Source organism: Neovison vison, chromosome 4 (assembly GCF_020171115.1).
Source record: "Neovison vison isolate M4711 chromosome 4, ASM_NN_V1, whole genome shotgun sequence".
NCBI classification, from domain to species: Eukaryota; Metazoa; Chordata; class Mammalia; order Carnivora; family Mustelidae; genus Neogale; species Neogale vison.
Window position 1 is genome coordinate 162,002,654 of NC_058094.1, and position 18,135 is coordinate 162,020,788.

At 35.5% G+C, this 18,135-nt stretch overlaps 1 protein-coding gene across 4 annotated transcripts in view; it reads right to left on the reverse strand.

The window, feature by feature from the left end:
* The window catches only part of SGCE (sarcoglycan epsilon), a 66,640-nt gene that overhangs the window by 27,142 nt on the left and 21,363 nt on the right, over positions 1-18,135 (reverse strand). For all 4 annotated transcript variants that reach the window (XM_044246051.1, XM_044246050.1, XM_044246053.1 and 1 more), the window contains exons 2-5: positions 12,964-13,086; positions 11,182-11,339; positions 5,541-5,613; positions 743-941 (exon numbers count right to left, since the gene is read on the reverse strand). In XM_044246051.1, coding sequence (XP_044101986.1) covers positions 743-941; positions 5,541-5,613; positions 11,182-11,339; positions 12,964-13,086 — 553 coding nt within the window. The remainder of the gene's footprint in view (positions 1-742; positions 942-5,540; positions 5,614-11,181; positions 11,340-12,963; positions 13,087-18,135) is intronic.

The window sequence follows — 18,135 nt, forward strand, 5'->3', positions numbered from 1 at the left end:
TCCATACATTTATAGGGTTAAAAAAAAAAGGCATATCTGCTTCAACCTACACATTAAAAATTAAAGATCAAAGTTTGATCCGACATTGACATTCAATCCTCTCAATGTACCCAGGCATAAAAAGTGTTTCTTAAACCCTACAAGGGTCAATACTTTGTAAGACATGAGAACAGACAAATCCCTCTCAAACGTATGGAGTAGAAAAAAGTACCCCTTGGAGCAAAGGGGGAAATTGAGGCACAGAGGAGTGCAGCATTTGCCCAATGTCACCCAGCCTATGAGTGACAAGGCCAGGCTTCAGGAATAGGTTTCAAATCCACTCCAGCTATCCATCACCGACACATGGTGGAAAGAATGTTAAAGGCGAAGAAATAGTTTCCTAGAATAAAGTTACAGCAGCCTGAGTATCCTGCAGTTGATAACTAGGGCATCAATTTCCTTTGAAATGCAGGGCCCTAAATAATCAGCTTCTCTAAGGAAGGTACAAAAGACTCAGTGCTATAATTTATGATGCTGATCCCGATCTACAATTAGAATTCACAGGACCTGGAACGTCAGATATAAAGAACCATTAATATAATCTCTTTGTCAATATAGAAAATTGCTAGTGTTCCCCTATCTTTACAACACCTACTTCCTATTAAAAAGAATGCAATAGGCCATCTTCCATCAATAATAAATTTGATAAGACCACCAGAGTTCAAAATGCATATTTAAGGGAATGAGATAAAGGTCTGCTTACCCCTCCTTCATGTCATTAATGGGAAGCGGAACTCTGCCGCCCCTGTCTAGGGCCGACGTGATGTTTATGGCGTTCAGACGCTCTGGTTGCCACACGTTCTTCACTGCCCCAAGAAAGTCTCCAAGAACCTCGCTGGCCAACATTTCTTCTACATTCATGTTTTTAATGAAGAATTCTGCTTGGTATGGTAACGGGAAGTCTAATTTTGGTGAAAAAGGGTATGCATATCTTTAATGAAGTTGTCTTTTGAAAGAGAAACAAAAGAACAATTTGAGATTTGTTGATCTCTGTCACAATCCTGGCTTTGGAGAACACTATTAATATTGACTTTAAAGGCTTTCCGTACAACAGAGGATATAAAGACATAACATACATTTAACACAAAATTTTACCTACAGTGTAATCAAATCCAAGGGATAGTGGGGCAATTTATAATCATAGGATTTGGCCACAAAAGAAAAAACTGCCAAATCTGTCTCCATTTTGCTAGTGACCTGTCAGTCTCCTCCTCTGCCAAGGTACCCAGGTAGAAGCATTTCCAGAACCCTCCATGGGTAGGGACAATATTTTGTATTCGTAGTGTTTTCAAATTGACAGATCTTGTTTCAAGGACATTGTCTTTTTAATTGTTACAACCTTAGGTAGTGCTGTGGTTCATCTGAACCGAGGAGAAAGTTGAGGCGCAGAGCAACATCCTTCCCAGATAAGACTTCTCTGTTTGGGAAGGATGTTGCTCTGTGCCTCAACAATTATAAAATATCTGCAATTACTTGTGAGTTGTCTATGTATAATTTGAAATACCTTCTTTTTAATCTGAAATATTACTGATCTTTTTAGAGCATGCTAAAACAAACTATGTTCCAAAAGAAATCTGAAATCACGATAATTTCACCCTTTTGATCACTTCATCATTAAATATTCTAGAGAATTATATTTTTAATTTCCCACAAAATTCCACATCTCATGTCATTAGAGATTTAGCTTTTTTCCTCTTCAGTATCTCATCAAAATTTCCCTCTAAAATTTTAAAATTAATATTTATTTTAAAGTAACCAATGTCCAATTCAGACTCTGGGTATAACAAAGTAGGATGGAAAAGAAACAATTTACAGTTGAACCTTGAGCAACAGAGTTGGAACCGCCTATATGTGGATTTTTTTTATATAATGCAGTACTATAAATGTATCTTCTCTTAGGATTTTCTTAAATTTTCTTTTCTCTAGCTCACTTTGTTACAAGAATACAGTATATAATATAAATGTAACATACAAAATTAGACTTACTTATGTCATCATCGGTAAGACTTCTGGTCAACAGTAATCTATTAGTACTTAAGTTTTTTGGGAACTAAAAGTTATACACAGATTTTTCAACTGCTCACGGTCAGCACCCCTACCCCTGCATTGTTCAAAGCTTATTTGTTTTCAGTTTCTCAAATGTTACTCTTTAATTAAAAAAAAAAATCATTTCCTACATTCTGATTGTTCTATTAAGGAATAGCTTTGTTTCTTTAATAATATTTCCATAATAATAAAGGCTACCTTTTTTAGAATACTTACCATGAGGTGGGCCAAGCTAAAGGGATTGCGATGAATCATCCCATTTAATACTCACAACTCGAAGGTGAGTCGGTACTCGCCCTGTACTTTCAGAGGAGGAACCGATCTGTAGAGGGGCCCAGGATTTTACCATCATTTGAACTTGCCTCAGATGATTTTTATCTAAGCTAAAGGGGATTGTATACAAAGTGCTCAGTGGAGCTCCCAGCCTAGAATAAGAACCTATAAAATAGTAAACTTGAGCAATTATGATAAATAATATGAACAAGTTGTTTACCTCAGAAGGAAAAGAAATTGTTTCTGGGCTATACACATATTTAAAGCTTATATTTATCCTCTGATGTAGTTCCTTAAAACTCATAGATCTGTAAAGTATTACACTCTTATTCGATAATTAAGTAAAAACTAAAAATTACACAATAAATAAGTGAAATCATGATGACCTTCATTCTTATGAAGCCTTCTTAATACTAAAGGATGCCTGATGCCAGAGCTCAAGTCAGGGAAGAGAAGAGGTTCAGGCTTTAGAATTTTCAAGAGAGTTTTCTGGAGTGTGGTGTCTCTTCCTAAAGATTTTTTCATGACTCTAATCACAGAAGGTTCTTCCTTCATCTTCTACACTGCCATTTATCCTGCTTGTGATTTTGTTAGATTTGTTTGATGTATGGCCCATCTGCAGTCTTCTAAAATATGATATATTTATGCTATTTTATGTAGATAAGTTTCCTGTTTTATACAGATACATTTCCTGTTTTATATAGATAAACAGTAGCTTAATCATGCCACATTTTTCTCCACACTGAAAAACAGCCATGCATAAATATGTCATGAATAACAGTTTCCTGGCAATAAATAATATTTATAAATAATACCAAAGATAGTTTTGAGTGTGCTAGAAGTCTATCATCCATTCATTTCACTCAGTGTTTTTATACCCACTTTTCTAAAGAAGCATGCAAAACAGCTTTCCTATTTTCAATGCTCCTTTTTGGAGAACTGTTACTTGGTTTTTCCTAATCCATGTGACCCTGCTTCGTGGCTCCTCTCTGAGACCCGCTGCCGCCACACCCTTAGAGGCTCTGGGCCGAGCAGCTGCTGGCCGTCTACTGCGCCAAGCGCTACTGCCAACCCTTCCAAAGATGAGTCATAGGAGCTTTCTAACTTTGGGGAAATCCCATGCCTGCTATATTTGGACATCACAGGGGCCAAGGGAACAGTAGGCCAACAAATTGGTGGCAGGCCTCTGAGGCTCTCAACCCAATTTAGAGAATCACTCTATGTCCTCTCCTTGAGCTTTGTGCTCTGTGATGCTACATGACTAATTTCCCATTAGGTCTCCCAGAGCAGGAGACAGCTGGACGGGGAGTCAGACGGGAGCATAATTATCCTGAAACGCCACTCTTGCTATTTCTTTTCCTACCCTCATCTGGGGAAAATGGTGTGTGTGTAGGCCCTGCTTAAAGATGTGTCCATCCTCCTGCCCGAAGACGGTCCATCCAGACCAGCACGGATAGAGGCATGCTACCTGGTTCACTGGTTTTCATATATGAAAGGCAGCAGGGCAGCTCTGTTTGAGATAAAAGCAGAGGCTACCAAATCCCATCTGGTGTTCCTCCCTGACCAGTCCACCTTCAGAATCCCGGATGCAGATGAACAGCCTGTGAAGCCAACCTCCAATCCTGCAGAGGTCTAGCAGTCTTCCATTAGTATCTGCTTGAACACGGGTCCCTGCATATCAAACACCTGTATTCTGTATTCTGGATCTACCAGAACTGAGATCAACTCGAAGAGGAAGTTCAAACTGTAGACCAACCTGTCCTTCTGTCTGTAGGGGCTCCTGTACCTGAGAATAGGGACCCTCCCCCGCTTGGGAGCATAATGGTGACATTAGTGATCCAAGTGTACTGTCAGGTAACTGTTTCATTACACGGAGGAACTCCTAAGGATAGAGGGAGTTTTGTGATGATTCTGATCATTAGTGGTATCCCACTCTGGATCCCACTATGGATACTGGATGCAAGCATCTAATTACAGTTGAAGGTGGGGGCAAAAGTCTTCCTGCTCCAAGCAGGAATACCTACCAAAAGCCCTTGGGAAGTAGAAAAGGGGACAGGGAATATTCTGTCCAGGCCCACAGAACTGGCATTTTGACTTGCTTTTCATATACGAAGGCCATTTTAAACTTTAAACTGGCATATTTGTGGTCTGCAATTGATAATGCCAAAATACCTGGGGAAAAACTCATGTACAAGGGTTCAAAATCTCGAAGCAATCTACCAGGTTATGTTGTGTAGTATCAAGTCTAAAGAAATTACTTTCCTTCATATAGTATAAAGGCAATTTTTAACTCAACCTTTACTGAACTACCACAAATTCCAAATTAGTAGGTCCTAATAAAATGTTTCATGTTTGCTCATTTAATTGTACTAGCAAATAGAACTCTGAATTACCTGTTAAGGGTGCATAATTGTTTTACTAATTTTGGGGGTAAAAATGCTGTGTCCGTTCTCCTTCTGTTACCCTCAGAAATGATATCTAGGGCAGAGAGGCATATCCCGTGATATATAAATTTTAACTACAAAGTTTTTAGCAGTATGTATTTTTCCCAATCAAAGGCCAAAATCAGATCAGACTATTTGAGAGCACGATTCTTGGAATATAATAACCTTCCAAATCCTTGGGAATCACTTACCATTCACGTATATGTAACTGCAAATTGCTGATGGACTCAGACAATGCATGATTAGCTATTTAGGAAGGAGACTGCGACCCAAATTCCAGTTTATTTCTGTCAACAACTCTCTGTCCTCACATACAGTTAAACCACTACCAATGATCAGTTTTAAAACAAAATTATAAAACTAGCTACTAAGAACTGATTGTGCACCCTGTGCTCTACCCTGTGTTAAGCACATTTCAATCCTTAACTCATGGACTGCTTCCTTACCCCAGACTTGGAGAGAAATGCTAGTCTTACTCTCGTTTTACAGAAGATGAAAGCCTGCAGAGATAAGTGGCCCATGTGCTTGGCTCTCTAGTCTGAGCTTCTCAGCGCCATCACCCATCATGATATTTTATAACCAGTTACAGATTGCTTGGGTTTCTTTTCTACACATTACCATTTTGTTAGTGACATTAGGTATGTGGTACCTGAAAACCCTTTACTGTATTTTGCACAGATATAATGAAATACTTCTTGCAAATAAGAAAACAATCAGCCACATATCTTCCATACCTACCTTCTGCTGACATTATATTAATTATCAAATTATGCCTTGCAGTCTCAAAGGTACGCCTATTGTAGGCAGTTATCTATTAAAAAAAGAAAATCATATTAAAGAAGTGAAATGTTATTTGGGAAACAGAATTCATTAAGGACAAAATGAAAACAAACGGTCGTTCTTTCCATTTTCATTATTTATGTACTCACAAAATGTGCCTTCTCCAGGCAAGAACAACTCAGAGCTTTTAGCAATGTTATGGGAAAATAAATAATTAGGCAAGTCTATTTAACATGCTCAAACAAAAAGTTAAAATCAGGAAGACCCTTTTACGGAAGACCGTTAAGTGCTAGCAGCAATGCAGATGCGTCATTAGTAAATGGATAAACCATTAGAAATTACTTACCGCTGCCAGTCTAAGATTTCAAAAACAAAACAAAAACACAATACATTTTCGTACTTTTCAATGGAGCTTGAGGATTATGCTAAGAAGCGCCTTTAAAAAAAAAAAAAGCTTATCTTCTGTGTTGCTTGTATTCAGTACCAAACTGCACACCATCCAGTCAAAATATGCATGAATGACCCCTTAGAAATCTTATCTCCCTTAGGATGGGAGTAGAGCAGTAAGGATCATAGTCTATAAGGCTTATGCCCCAAAACACAAATCAATCCCTTTGTAGAGTCCAATATTAGTAAACATTTGCAGAGCCAATGAACTTACATCAAAGTCAACTCAGAAACAGTCACTGCAAACAACAAACAAAGCAAAGGCCAACAACAGGATATGGTTTCAAAAATTAAGGAATCATTAACTTCATAACAGATATTAAATCACTCAGATAGGTCTGCAGTACCTCAAAAACAACAAATGACCGTGTAATAGTCTCAGCGTCCCAACACCAGCCTCCTGGCAGTGACTCCAGCTGGAGTGAGCACTGAGATGAGAGAGCGGGACAAAACTGACTCAAATAAAAAAGAACAATCTTCCCCATTTAAAAATAAATATCAAAGATTTTTACAGTGTCATATCTGAGCTTTAAATGAAAGAAATCACACTTATCGGAAATAAGATTTGAAAGGAAAAATAAAACACCAGAATTTTGGAATAAACAAATAAATATTTGGAAATACTCCAAATATTTCAAATATTCCAAATATTTCAAAGTACATATTCTGAAAAGCATATTATTGCACAAAGTTAAAAGGATTTCTCTGTCCACAATTTGTCAAATTTCTGTTGAATTTAATGACTTCCTTGTTGCTATCTGTTAGGACACATAATCAACGAGGTCACCAAGAACACTAAAATTAAGACTAGTCATTAAAATAAATCAGGAACTATTGTTCACCAAGAAGCAACTGAAACGAAGCAAAAAGGACTTGAGAATCTTCCTCATTTTAAAGGTTTACCCTGCAGAAAATTTAATCGTACTCTCAAAGTTAAGAAGTATCCATTTTCTACTATTTGTTAGATGATCTCATGGCTAAAACTCAGAAACATCAGACATTTTCTAGATAGTGGCAAGATTTTATGTCTAGCCATAATTATCACAAATTTCGTTATTATAAATTCTAATTTTTTTTAAAGTCACAGGCTACTAAAAAGGGCGAAGTATGTTTCACAAATTAGGAAGAGAAGTTTATTATCTGAATTTATATTTAAAATTTAATTTTAACAGCTATAATAGAATGCAGTCCTTCTATCACATCTAATGAGATATTTAAATACAGTAACATTCTCAATCAAATTTTACTTATATGACGATATGAAGCCCTTCATAGCATAGAGGTATCATGTGTGTACATTTTTTTGATCCCTCATTTCTAGAACAGTGGCTGATCTATTTTAGATGCTTAATAAATATCTACTGAATAAATTAATCAGGGTGTTATCTGATTAAATGTGAGTTTAAGATATACCAAACTTTTTGACTATATTAATAGAATATTTTTAAATACTGTAAATATGCTACTATATATGAATAAAGAAATGTTCTTTACAGATAAATCACCACTTACATTAAATGAAACAGATGCTAAATTTTCATCATTATCTTTTTAGCATATTATTTGACATATTCATAACATTATGTTAGTAGTACGGTACAAAAACATCATAAGCCCCTGAGAATCCTGGCTCAACCCAAGTGAGTCTCTCCTATCCCTCTCTTCAAACAGAAGTAGCCATTTTGAGTTTCATGCTTATAATCCCATTTATTTTAAATATAGTCTTATTATAAATGCATGTATGCTTATAATCCGTTATTTAGTTTGTTTGTTTGTTGAGCTCCAGAAAAATGTTTAACTCTGTGTAGTCTTTTGGGATTTGTTTTTTTATTCAACATTATGTTTACAACATTTATCTATATTGTTGGGCAAGCTGACGTTCATTGTTGCTGTAAACATTCAATGACTTGTAATAGAGTTGTATGGAGACAGATGGTAGTTCACTTGTGCTGAGTATAGCATAACTAGAGAATTGTCAAATCACTATGTTGTACACCTGAAACTATGTAGCATTGTGTGTCAACTCTACTAAGAAAAATTTTTAAAAAATTCACTGTTTGAAAAGGCCCCATTTTAAAAAAATCTATTCTGCTGATGAATTTTTGTATCTGTTCTTGTGCTGAGAGACTTTTGGGTCTCCACTGTTCTGTGGATATCCAACATTTTGCTATACAAACATTGTTCAATAAGCATGATTGTCCATGCCTTCAGAGGACGTTTGTAAATGTTTCTTTTGGGGAAATGCCTAGAAGTGGGACTGCTGAATCATAGGGTACAATGATATTCAGTTACGTGAAATATTCAATACTATACTGTTTTCCAAAATACTTATCCAATCCTCATCTCCACACTCAATGACTTTTTACCAAGGGTAAAATTCTCATTGTGGTCTGAATTTGAACATTTTTCATTACTGATGAGAGTAAGTGTCTTTTCCTATGATCATTTTTGTCTTTAGTGAAATGTCTGTTCATGTCTTGTTTCTGATTTTCATGTCTTATTATAGGAGTCCTTTTTTCTATTTTAGATACACATCATTAGCCAGCTATATACTTTTAAAATAACTTCTCCCAGTTTGTAGGTTGTCTGTTTATTAAACGGTTTGTTTTGATGAACACCAATTGATAAGGTTAATGTAGTAAAATTTCTCAATCTTTTTTCTCAAGTAAAAATATGTTGGTATTACTTAAGAAGTACTTCCCTACCCCAAACTCAGAAAAATATTCTTCAACATTTTCATATACTGGTTTAAAATTTTGCTTTTCATGTTCAGATCCTTAAACTATCTGGACTTGAGTTTTGCATTTCCTATGAAGTTAAGAATCTAATTTTATGTTTGCCATAGGGCAAACCAGTTCTCTTAGCACCATTCAATAGATGTCCTTTTCCCTAACCATCTGTGGTATCATTGCTTCTGATATACATCGTTCTTCCTTATATTGATATATCTGTTTCTGGGCTCTCTATTTGAGCAACTGGTTAATTTGTCTATCTCTGCATCAATACAACCTTATGATAATTACTATAGATTTAGTAAATCTTGATATCTAGAAAGGAAAGAAACCTTTCCCCCTTTTTTTCTTCTTTAGAAGTAGCTTGATTATTCTTGGCCATTTATCAGCTTTACAAATTTTAGAATTAGTTGACACTAGTTTCATGAAAAATCCTATTGCAATTTTTATTGGAATTGCATCAGATCTATAGATCAATTAGGGGGAAGTGATGCCTTCATGATTTCGAATATTTCTATCCCTAAAGAGATGACTACCTTTTCACTTATATAATCTTAGTGTCACTTATGTTTTATGACTCTCTCCATACAAACTTTTCATACATTCTGTTACATTTATTCTTAGTACCTTATAATTTTGTTGTTATTAAAAATGGTATCTTTTAGAAACATTTATTTTCTCAATACCTGTTTTTCATGTACAGAAATTAAACCAAATTTTTTATATTGAGCTTATAGCTGACTGCTAGACTTTCTTAAAATTTCAGTAGTCTGTAGACTCTTTGTATCATTGACTATTCTATTTCTTTTCTTAAATACTTAGAGATTTAATATTTTTTTCTTTCTTTACTGCACTGGCTAGGATTTCTAATATATTCTGTAACAAATGTGGTGGAGGGGTTCATTCTTGTTTTGCTCCTCAATTTAAATAGAATTCCTCTGTGTTTTCTCATTTAAAAAAATGACATTTGCTATTATTTCAGGTAAATAACATATAACTTCACTGAATATTTTAAAAAATTATTTTGACAATAACTCAAAATAACTTTATTTCTTCTATCTATATTTTCTATATCTATATAGATGCAGGGGTCTATATATTCTATTTCTGTATCTATATATTGTCTTAAGGAATCAGATTTATTAATAGAAATCATCAAAAAGTTGTGTTAATACAAACTTCAACTCAAAGGAAGAAACACGTTCTCTTGGCGGACGTGGAAATCTATGGCTGATTAAAACTCTGGAGAAAAACTCAACGCATGTAATTCCCTAAGGATTTATACGAGGGAGAAAACATACCACTCAGGACCTGTACAAGCTCCTGGAAATTCCATTTATAGTTCCTATAGTGCTGCCCTGCTCACTACCACTAAACCTTTATGAAATTGATCAGTTAAATTAGAATCTAAGTTCCTGTAGGCATTAGAGCATAAAGGACTCTCCTGCCATTAACTACCATTATAATTCTGATTTTGGTGGGTAGAATAGACGAGGAAACACATCTAGATTTTATATCCATTTATTTTTTAAAATGTATTAATTCCCATTAAAGGCTCAATATTAATATTGTTTTCTAATTTCTAATACCTTCCAGGTAAGATGTTAGGTGCTAGGCTAGAATCTGATGAATTCTAATACCAGCCATCCCTCCAGAATAAAGGTCAAACCTCTCAGCATGGCTTAGAAACCCCTCAAAGATCTACCCCTACCAACATCAACACCTCTGTTTTGCCCTCTGGGGTGTGTCCTGCCTACCAGCCACAATTAGAGTTCTTAGAGATCATGTGGTTTTGTTCGTACCTCCAAGATTTTGACGTGTTGTTTTGCTGACTAAGACAGCCTTCCTTCTACGTGTGAAGTGAATTCCTATTTACCCTTTTACGAATCTGCATCAAACGGTATCTTCTAATTAGAATGGTTATAACGATGTTGGCTAACAATAGAGTTCCATTCCAGTGCTTCAATGACTGGACCAGACTCATGGCAGGGCTCACCTCTTACAAATCTTTCTACCACCAGCAGTTATCATAATACCTAGCACCTGGTAGAGTCTCATCAGATCTCTGCATAAAGACTTTATTTCAGTGAACATGAAAATGTGAAATTAATATATAAAGCAAATAAGTGTTTTAAGTTTGTATTTATTTTCTTAAATGGAATTCTTATTATAATAATCTACCTTTTCAAAATGTCTTTAAATGGTTTCCCCTAATTTAGATTGCTCTTTTTTATATATAAAAAACTAAAACAAAGACCTTTGTAGATGAACAGAAAGGAATGGTACACTTCCAAATGTTACCTAATATGTTTCTGTGCACAAAATACTAAAAACCTCTGGGATATAATTTTAATTTCAACATTTGAAATTAAAATGACAAAAACCCCAAAATATAATTCTGCTGTTTCTAATTAAATTACCTCAATTATTGTTGGTTTCCCCACATTTTCAGCTGTTGGAGACCCATATAGGACTCCATCACTATATGGCGTCCTTTGGATATATCGAAGCCATCCAGGTCGGTCTGGGTAACCCATTAAATTTGTGTTAAATGTTATAGGATCATTACTAATCTCACCTAGATAAGAAGCACAGAGTTAAGACATAAAAGTTACTTTTACACATGCTGCCTTCATCATTTCAATCAAAATATTTCTAAAATCTTTTCTTACATTTGTAGCAAACTAAATACACACCAAAAAAAAAAAAAAAATCCATCTGGGAATTTAGATTAGAGCCTCAAGTAAAGAAAAAAATCTTTTTAGTTATTTAGTTTGCCTAGAAATCTCATGCAACAAAGAAAACAGTCTTACAATGTCTTTGGAAATTTTGTCTTCTTTTCTTCTTCTTCTTCTATTTCTTTCTTTCTTTCTTTTTTTTTTTTTGTCACACAGGAGTGTGAAAGTTCTGCCAATGAGACAACTATCTTTCAGGAAAATCCCTTAATCATGCTGATGTATTCATTCTCTTGAGAAGACTTTCTTTCATAAAACTCTGGACACTGTTGAGCTAATCTCAAGGGATAGCTCAAAATTATAAAAGAGTCATCAAAACAAAAATAATGTAATTTTAAAACTTTGGAGAACGAGTTGCTAAATCCAACTTGTTGGATTTAGAACTGTAACTAAGAAACAGTAACAATAGCATCATTTGTTAGAATGTTCCTGGCCTCGACAGACACAATTTTACCTGATTTTCAAACACACCTATAAAGTGGTACTATTACTAGCCCTAATTTTAGTAATGGGATATGTAATTTTTCATGTTAAGTAACTTCTCAAATGGTGAAATTAGAATTTAATCTCAGCTGATTCCAGAAACTGTGCTCTTTCCTACATACTTTCTTCCCAAATGTTGGAGCTACTGTTCAAAAGGTTCAGCTACATAGTTTTGCAAACACAGACTGACACATAAAAAAACATTTTTAAAATAACTGCTGAAAAGATTACTTTTTCTTACTGCTGGTGAGAACATGGTTAACTATTTTCTATTACTGTTTTCAGGTATGTTATTCATCATATAATCTATGAAAATAATATTTATATTAATTCTATGCTATAATTTTCAGAAAATTCCTTTTTGCTACTTACGAGTTATAATAACAACATTTTTTGTTGCTATTCTTTCTATATCTTCATGAATTTGATGGCATTTGTGGCAAACCAACATAAAATAATTTAAAACAATGGTGAATTAAATAAAGCATCGTAATTGGTATTATTTTGAAGGAAAATTAATCTCCATTATATTATTATGAAGTTATATAAAATTATCTCATATTGTAAAACCTTCCTTGAAAATTCTTTAATACCATATTTCATTCTCTTCTAAAACATGTGTTTGGTCTTGCAAAAATTAATGTACTGTGTAAGAATCTAAGTCTTAATACAGAAAATAATAATTGTACAGCTATAATTATTTCTATGCAAACATAGGTAGGTAGGTCATTTGTCAGATGCACAAAACTCAACACTGGAAAACTAGAAATAAGCATTTTTTTAAAAATTCAAAAATGATTTCCTTCTGTAATTAAATTTCTAATCTTAAAATTAAGAAATGTCCTACAACAACCAATTTGTCACATATACGGACCATTCCAAATAATGTTAATAATATTTGATCAAAAATCATCTAAATTATGGACACTAAACAAAAAGAAAAATTTAACATATTAACCACTTTTTTCCCCACTGAGAACATACCAGGCTTGGGGTAAGGTGGAAATTCCCCCTTAAAATACTCTCTTTCCAAAACATGAACAAAGAGGACACCTGCGGACGGGTATACATTCCGATCAGAGTGTACCTTCGAGAAAATAGTGTACACTGAAAACAAAGAAGAAAGACACAAGATAGAAAGATAAATAATGAGATATACTTTCAATAATTTTTACACTAAAGAAGGTTTTCACTTCTTTAGAAATTTTGGGAAAACTAAAGCAACATGCAAGATATTGTTAAAAGTTTGTTTTAAAGGGAAGTGATTTCAGGACAAAACATGGAACAACTCTTTCAACATGGTGTGTTTAGAGACTTTCAAATATTATGTAAACAAAATTAGGCACATTTAATGATTTAAATTGTTATTAAATAATGAAGACATTCGTAATATTTTTTTCAGTAATTTCTTTTTATGGGCATTATTACCAACAAAATATACCATGAGAACTGACAAACTACATAATTACTACAGTTTCTCTTTTTCCTTTTTTCAAAGTGAAGTATGAAGAGTAATTTTTAAATGGTAAGAATCTAAACTGTATTAACTATTCACTAGGCAAAGCACATATGGTATTATATAGTACCATCAGTATACGTAAGGTGACTTTCATATACACTTAAAAAAATGCATTGGATATGTTTTCTGTATTATTATTTGTATCTCTCCTCATATCTCTCCTCTATTCCATTTTACCTGATCTTGACATTTCATAATTCACACGATATAATCTATTCTAATACGCTATATTCTAAATAAACAAAAACAATCAGGACAATAAAGTTCAGGGTAAGTAATCTTGTTAAATGAAATGGGGCAGATTTCATGATTTGCTGATTGCTTAAGATATGTGATGTGTGTACACTTAAATGGCTAAATTGGTTTGATCAGTTCCCACATATTGTTTTTTCTGTGGTATCATCATCTCCACCAAAACATTACTGCCATTACACTTGTCACCGCTATAATCTTGTTTTTCTATCTTCCTGGTTGGCTAGTGGTTGCAATTTTTAAATAGATAAATCCTATTAGATCAGTTCTTTTTTCTTAAGTCACTAACGGATTTGTAAATGTAGTAATTAACTTTGAGAACTTCAAGGTTGCTCACCCTAGGCTCACAATTAACTAAAAGCCCTGGATAGCAAGATCACTGACAGTAAGTTTTTCAGCATAAAAATAGGAACTCCCACAAAATGTTTCTTTATCTGTGAAAACTTGTCCCTGCCATTCTGTGGATGGCTGCCAAAAACGGGGAACTGAACTAAAATATTTGGCTTGTAGTTTCATGCATCCATAGCTTTGCTACTAAAAACACAGCTTCAAAGGCTGTGTAACAGACGGAAGGAAGCTGCAAGTTACGTTTCAACTAGGTATGTAGAGAGACAACTCCTTTCTTGACCTGCTTTGCTAGTTTTCCTAAGTCTGTACAAGGCATTTAGAGGACCCAGCTTCTTCTCCTCAAGAACAATTTACTCACCTGTGGAAATGGTCCCATTCCAAAGAACAAGAATGAACAAATCACAAAAAAAACAGTGACGATGAGAATTTGAGATTTTTTTCTCCTGTTGAGCTCCACAACCTCCCCTGAGTGCTAGGTGCTGTGGAGAATGTGACACATTCTCTCTGGAGAAGGACACTCAGTCCCTGTCTTCCTTCTGGCTTAGGAGACCAACGCCTACCTAACTAGGTAGGATCCCTGAGGTCTAAACTCCTCTGGCAATACCTGGTAAGATGTTGAGGAGCAATGGAAGCTGGAGAAGATCTGGAAAAGATTTACGTAAGAAGTAGATTTGACATGGCTCCTAAAAAACTAGCAAGATTGTGAAACTCATAGATGAGGATTCGGGTATTTCAGCAGTGAAAACTTGTACAATATACAACTGTGGGGTAAGAGGGTACCTTCCAAGGAAAAAAATTAAGTCAGTCATCCTGGGGTATAATTAAGGTAAAAGGAGAAAAACTGGTAAGAAGGGTCAAATTACAGAGCTTTGTGAACCCCTACTGAAAAGTTACTTCATTTTAAATGTAAAGGCATTCAAATTCCGATCACAATCCTACATTTCAAAGCACAGGAGCATTTTGAACAATCTAAAGGAATCTCTTCAGAGTTTATCTAACTTATTCTTTTTTTTTTTTTTTTAAGACTTTTTATTTATTTATTTGACAGACAGAGATCACAAGAAGCAGAGAAGCAGGCAGCGATGTGGGGGAAGCAGGCTCCCTGCTGAGTAGAGAGCCCCGATGCAGTGCCAGGCTTGATCCCAGGACCCTGAGATCATGACCTGAGCCATGACCTGAGCCAAAGGCAGAGGCTTAACCCACTGAGCCACCCAGGCGCCCCTATCTAACTTATTCTTTCTAGAGATTAAAACACCTTGAAGTCCAGCACTGAATTTTTTTTACCTTTGTTTTTTTTTCTTGGCACCTAGAAGGTGTCTGACACAGCTGGATACTTTGATTGATGCCTTTTGAATGGATGCATACCTTCTAGTTAAAAAGCACTGCAGAGGTAAACATAGGTGTTATGTTTGTGGACTCTGTGTGTGTGTGTGTGTGTGTGTATAGTACTTCACTTAAATTTCAGTTTTATAACTTGAATTAATTCTCACATGTGTGTAGCTGTTTAGGGGTTATCATCCTCCATTTACATTATAAACTCCTAACAGTCTGCCTTAGTTTTTGCTGCCATAAGGTAGTAAAAGCTAGCTTATAAAAAGCCAAAAGAAAGGTTGTTCATATGAAGCAGTATTAAAAGGACCTACCCCTGCCTATCACCTCACTTCAAGGACTAGTACAGAACATCTCCATTTCTGCTTTCATAAAAAATAAAAGTAAAAAAAAAATAAAAAATAAAACACCTTTCTGTGATCTGCAGAGCCAAACCACAATTTTCCGTGGCCCTCCTGGGTTTTAAGATGACACGCACATTTCTTTATTCACATGTACTCAATTGCCTTTTTGCAATCTGCTGAGCTGCATCCTTGCTGGTCAGTTACCTTGGCAACTCCACAGTAAAGCCTGCTTCTCTTTAAGTATAGTATGCCATTCCCTTTGAGAAAAACATGATATGGACGTATGGCACATTCATCATCGGGAAATGGAAAATGACTAAGCCACTATGTTTTGTTTGTGAAAATAATACTTCATTTCTGTAGCATCAGTTTAAATTATGGGCACCCACACAACATTTTAGAGAAGTACCCTTTGCCTTTACCTTCCCCATTTGTTACTTGCAAAACAAATCGCTCTTCAACAGAGGCTATTTGGGCAGTATTTACACCTCGCTTCCTTTTGCAAACAACAAATGACACAGGATTCGAAGTTACAGGCTCTTGTTCTAAACATGAGCTGTATCAACAATGCTGGTATGGTCTGCACCAACAGCAACAATTGCGGTTACTTGGCTAACACGTGTTGCACTCACATGTATCTAAGTAGTTCTCCCAAACAGAAAGCTTAAAGCACATTGTCTTCCTTAAAAGCAAATCTTGACAATCAAATTTAAACTCTAAAAACGCCGCAGTACTAAAATCCAATCATCTCTGAAATATACATGTGTACAGTGTCAGGCTAATCAAGCTAAGGTCACAGGGTCTGGTCTCTCTGTGTATCGCATGGTTTTGCAATTGTCTACAGCTGCAAATCCATTACCTCTGCAAACACATGCCACTGGATACAAATGAAACTGGAAACCAGTGTGTGGCTAAATCCCGTGCAAATCCATCACCATTAATGGGAAAAACAATTAAACCAAAAGTCCAACCCCCAGGGGGTCAGAAACACCATCTTCAAACAGTGAGGGTAGCTAGATTTGCAAAGATTAAAAACTGAAGACAGGTAGTCATAAATAACAGATTTTTTTTTTTTAGGGAAAAATTACATATCTGAGAAGAGCAAAAGGGTATATGAGCATGTGGCCAGAGTGATTATGTCATCCTCCCTAAACGTAGTTCAATGTCCTTCATTATCATGCCACCAAAAACTTGATGAAAACTATTCTTTGTATGTTTTAGTCATGAGGTGCAGAAAACTCCAGGCCATTTCAACAATTATGTGACAGCAGAGAGCCAAGAATCCAGTAACAGACAGAGATAGCAGTAGCAATAAAGTGGGGCCTCATGCTAGCTAAATAGCATCCTGTCTTCCTTTATTAATAGTCCATTTGAAATTTTCTCCTAAGGGACCCACATCGTGATGAGCGTGTGCGTTTGAGTGCTTATTTACAATTACTTAAAAACAAAAGCAAATTTGGACGTATTTAGTAAACATTAAATTTTGAAAGGATTATGGTGGTGCATTGCTAATGAATTTATAGCATATAAATTCACAGTTATCACAATGATTATTTTTAATGGCATAGACATGTGCACAGGCACGTACCAAGTCCCTTCTGTACAAAAAAGTCCAGAGAACACTCACCAGACCTTTTCCTGCATCACCAAGAACGAGTACATGGTTGTTAAAGAAACTAGCTGCTGAGTGTGAGACCCTGCAAGTTCCAGCTAGATTTAAATCTCAAAGCTCTCTCCACAGAACTCTTTGAGAAGAAAGTCATAAAGTAGCATCAGTATTCCCGTCCGGGGTCCGTCCGGGTGGGCTCCGTTAGGTACCTATTATGTGCATGTCTCTCTCATAGATGCTTTGTCAACAAATTAATCATTCCAAAAGATCCATTTATACGATCACCTGCTAATTTTTAAGGTTTAAGACAGTAAATCCTCACTTTACCACGAACCCCCTGGCCCCCCAACCAAGAAGGGAACATTCCAGGGAGCTGAGTCGTCTCAAGTAGTGAATCAATGTTTTTCCATGATGGTAGAGGACCATCATTTGGCATAGCAATTACCGCACTCTGCTCTATTATATAACGATGCCCTTTCAGACCGCTGGGTTGCATTGTCGTTTACTGATCACACACCTCGGCCAGCGGGTCCCAGTCTGCTAATGCTTTTTAAGGTTGTGTGTTTTATAGATTTTCTGTTTTCTCATCTGTAGACAACTTGTCAGCTGTCATTTCTCATTGCTATCAGTATGTTTCCTATAGCAGCTTCTCTATCCCTTCTAATTTGCTGCTATTAATCTGCTGCAGGTTTAGAAACCAGACTACCAAATGAGGTGGCGTTGCGTGTTAAAGTAAGAACACATTTGTTCTGTCT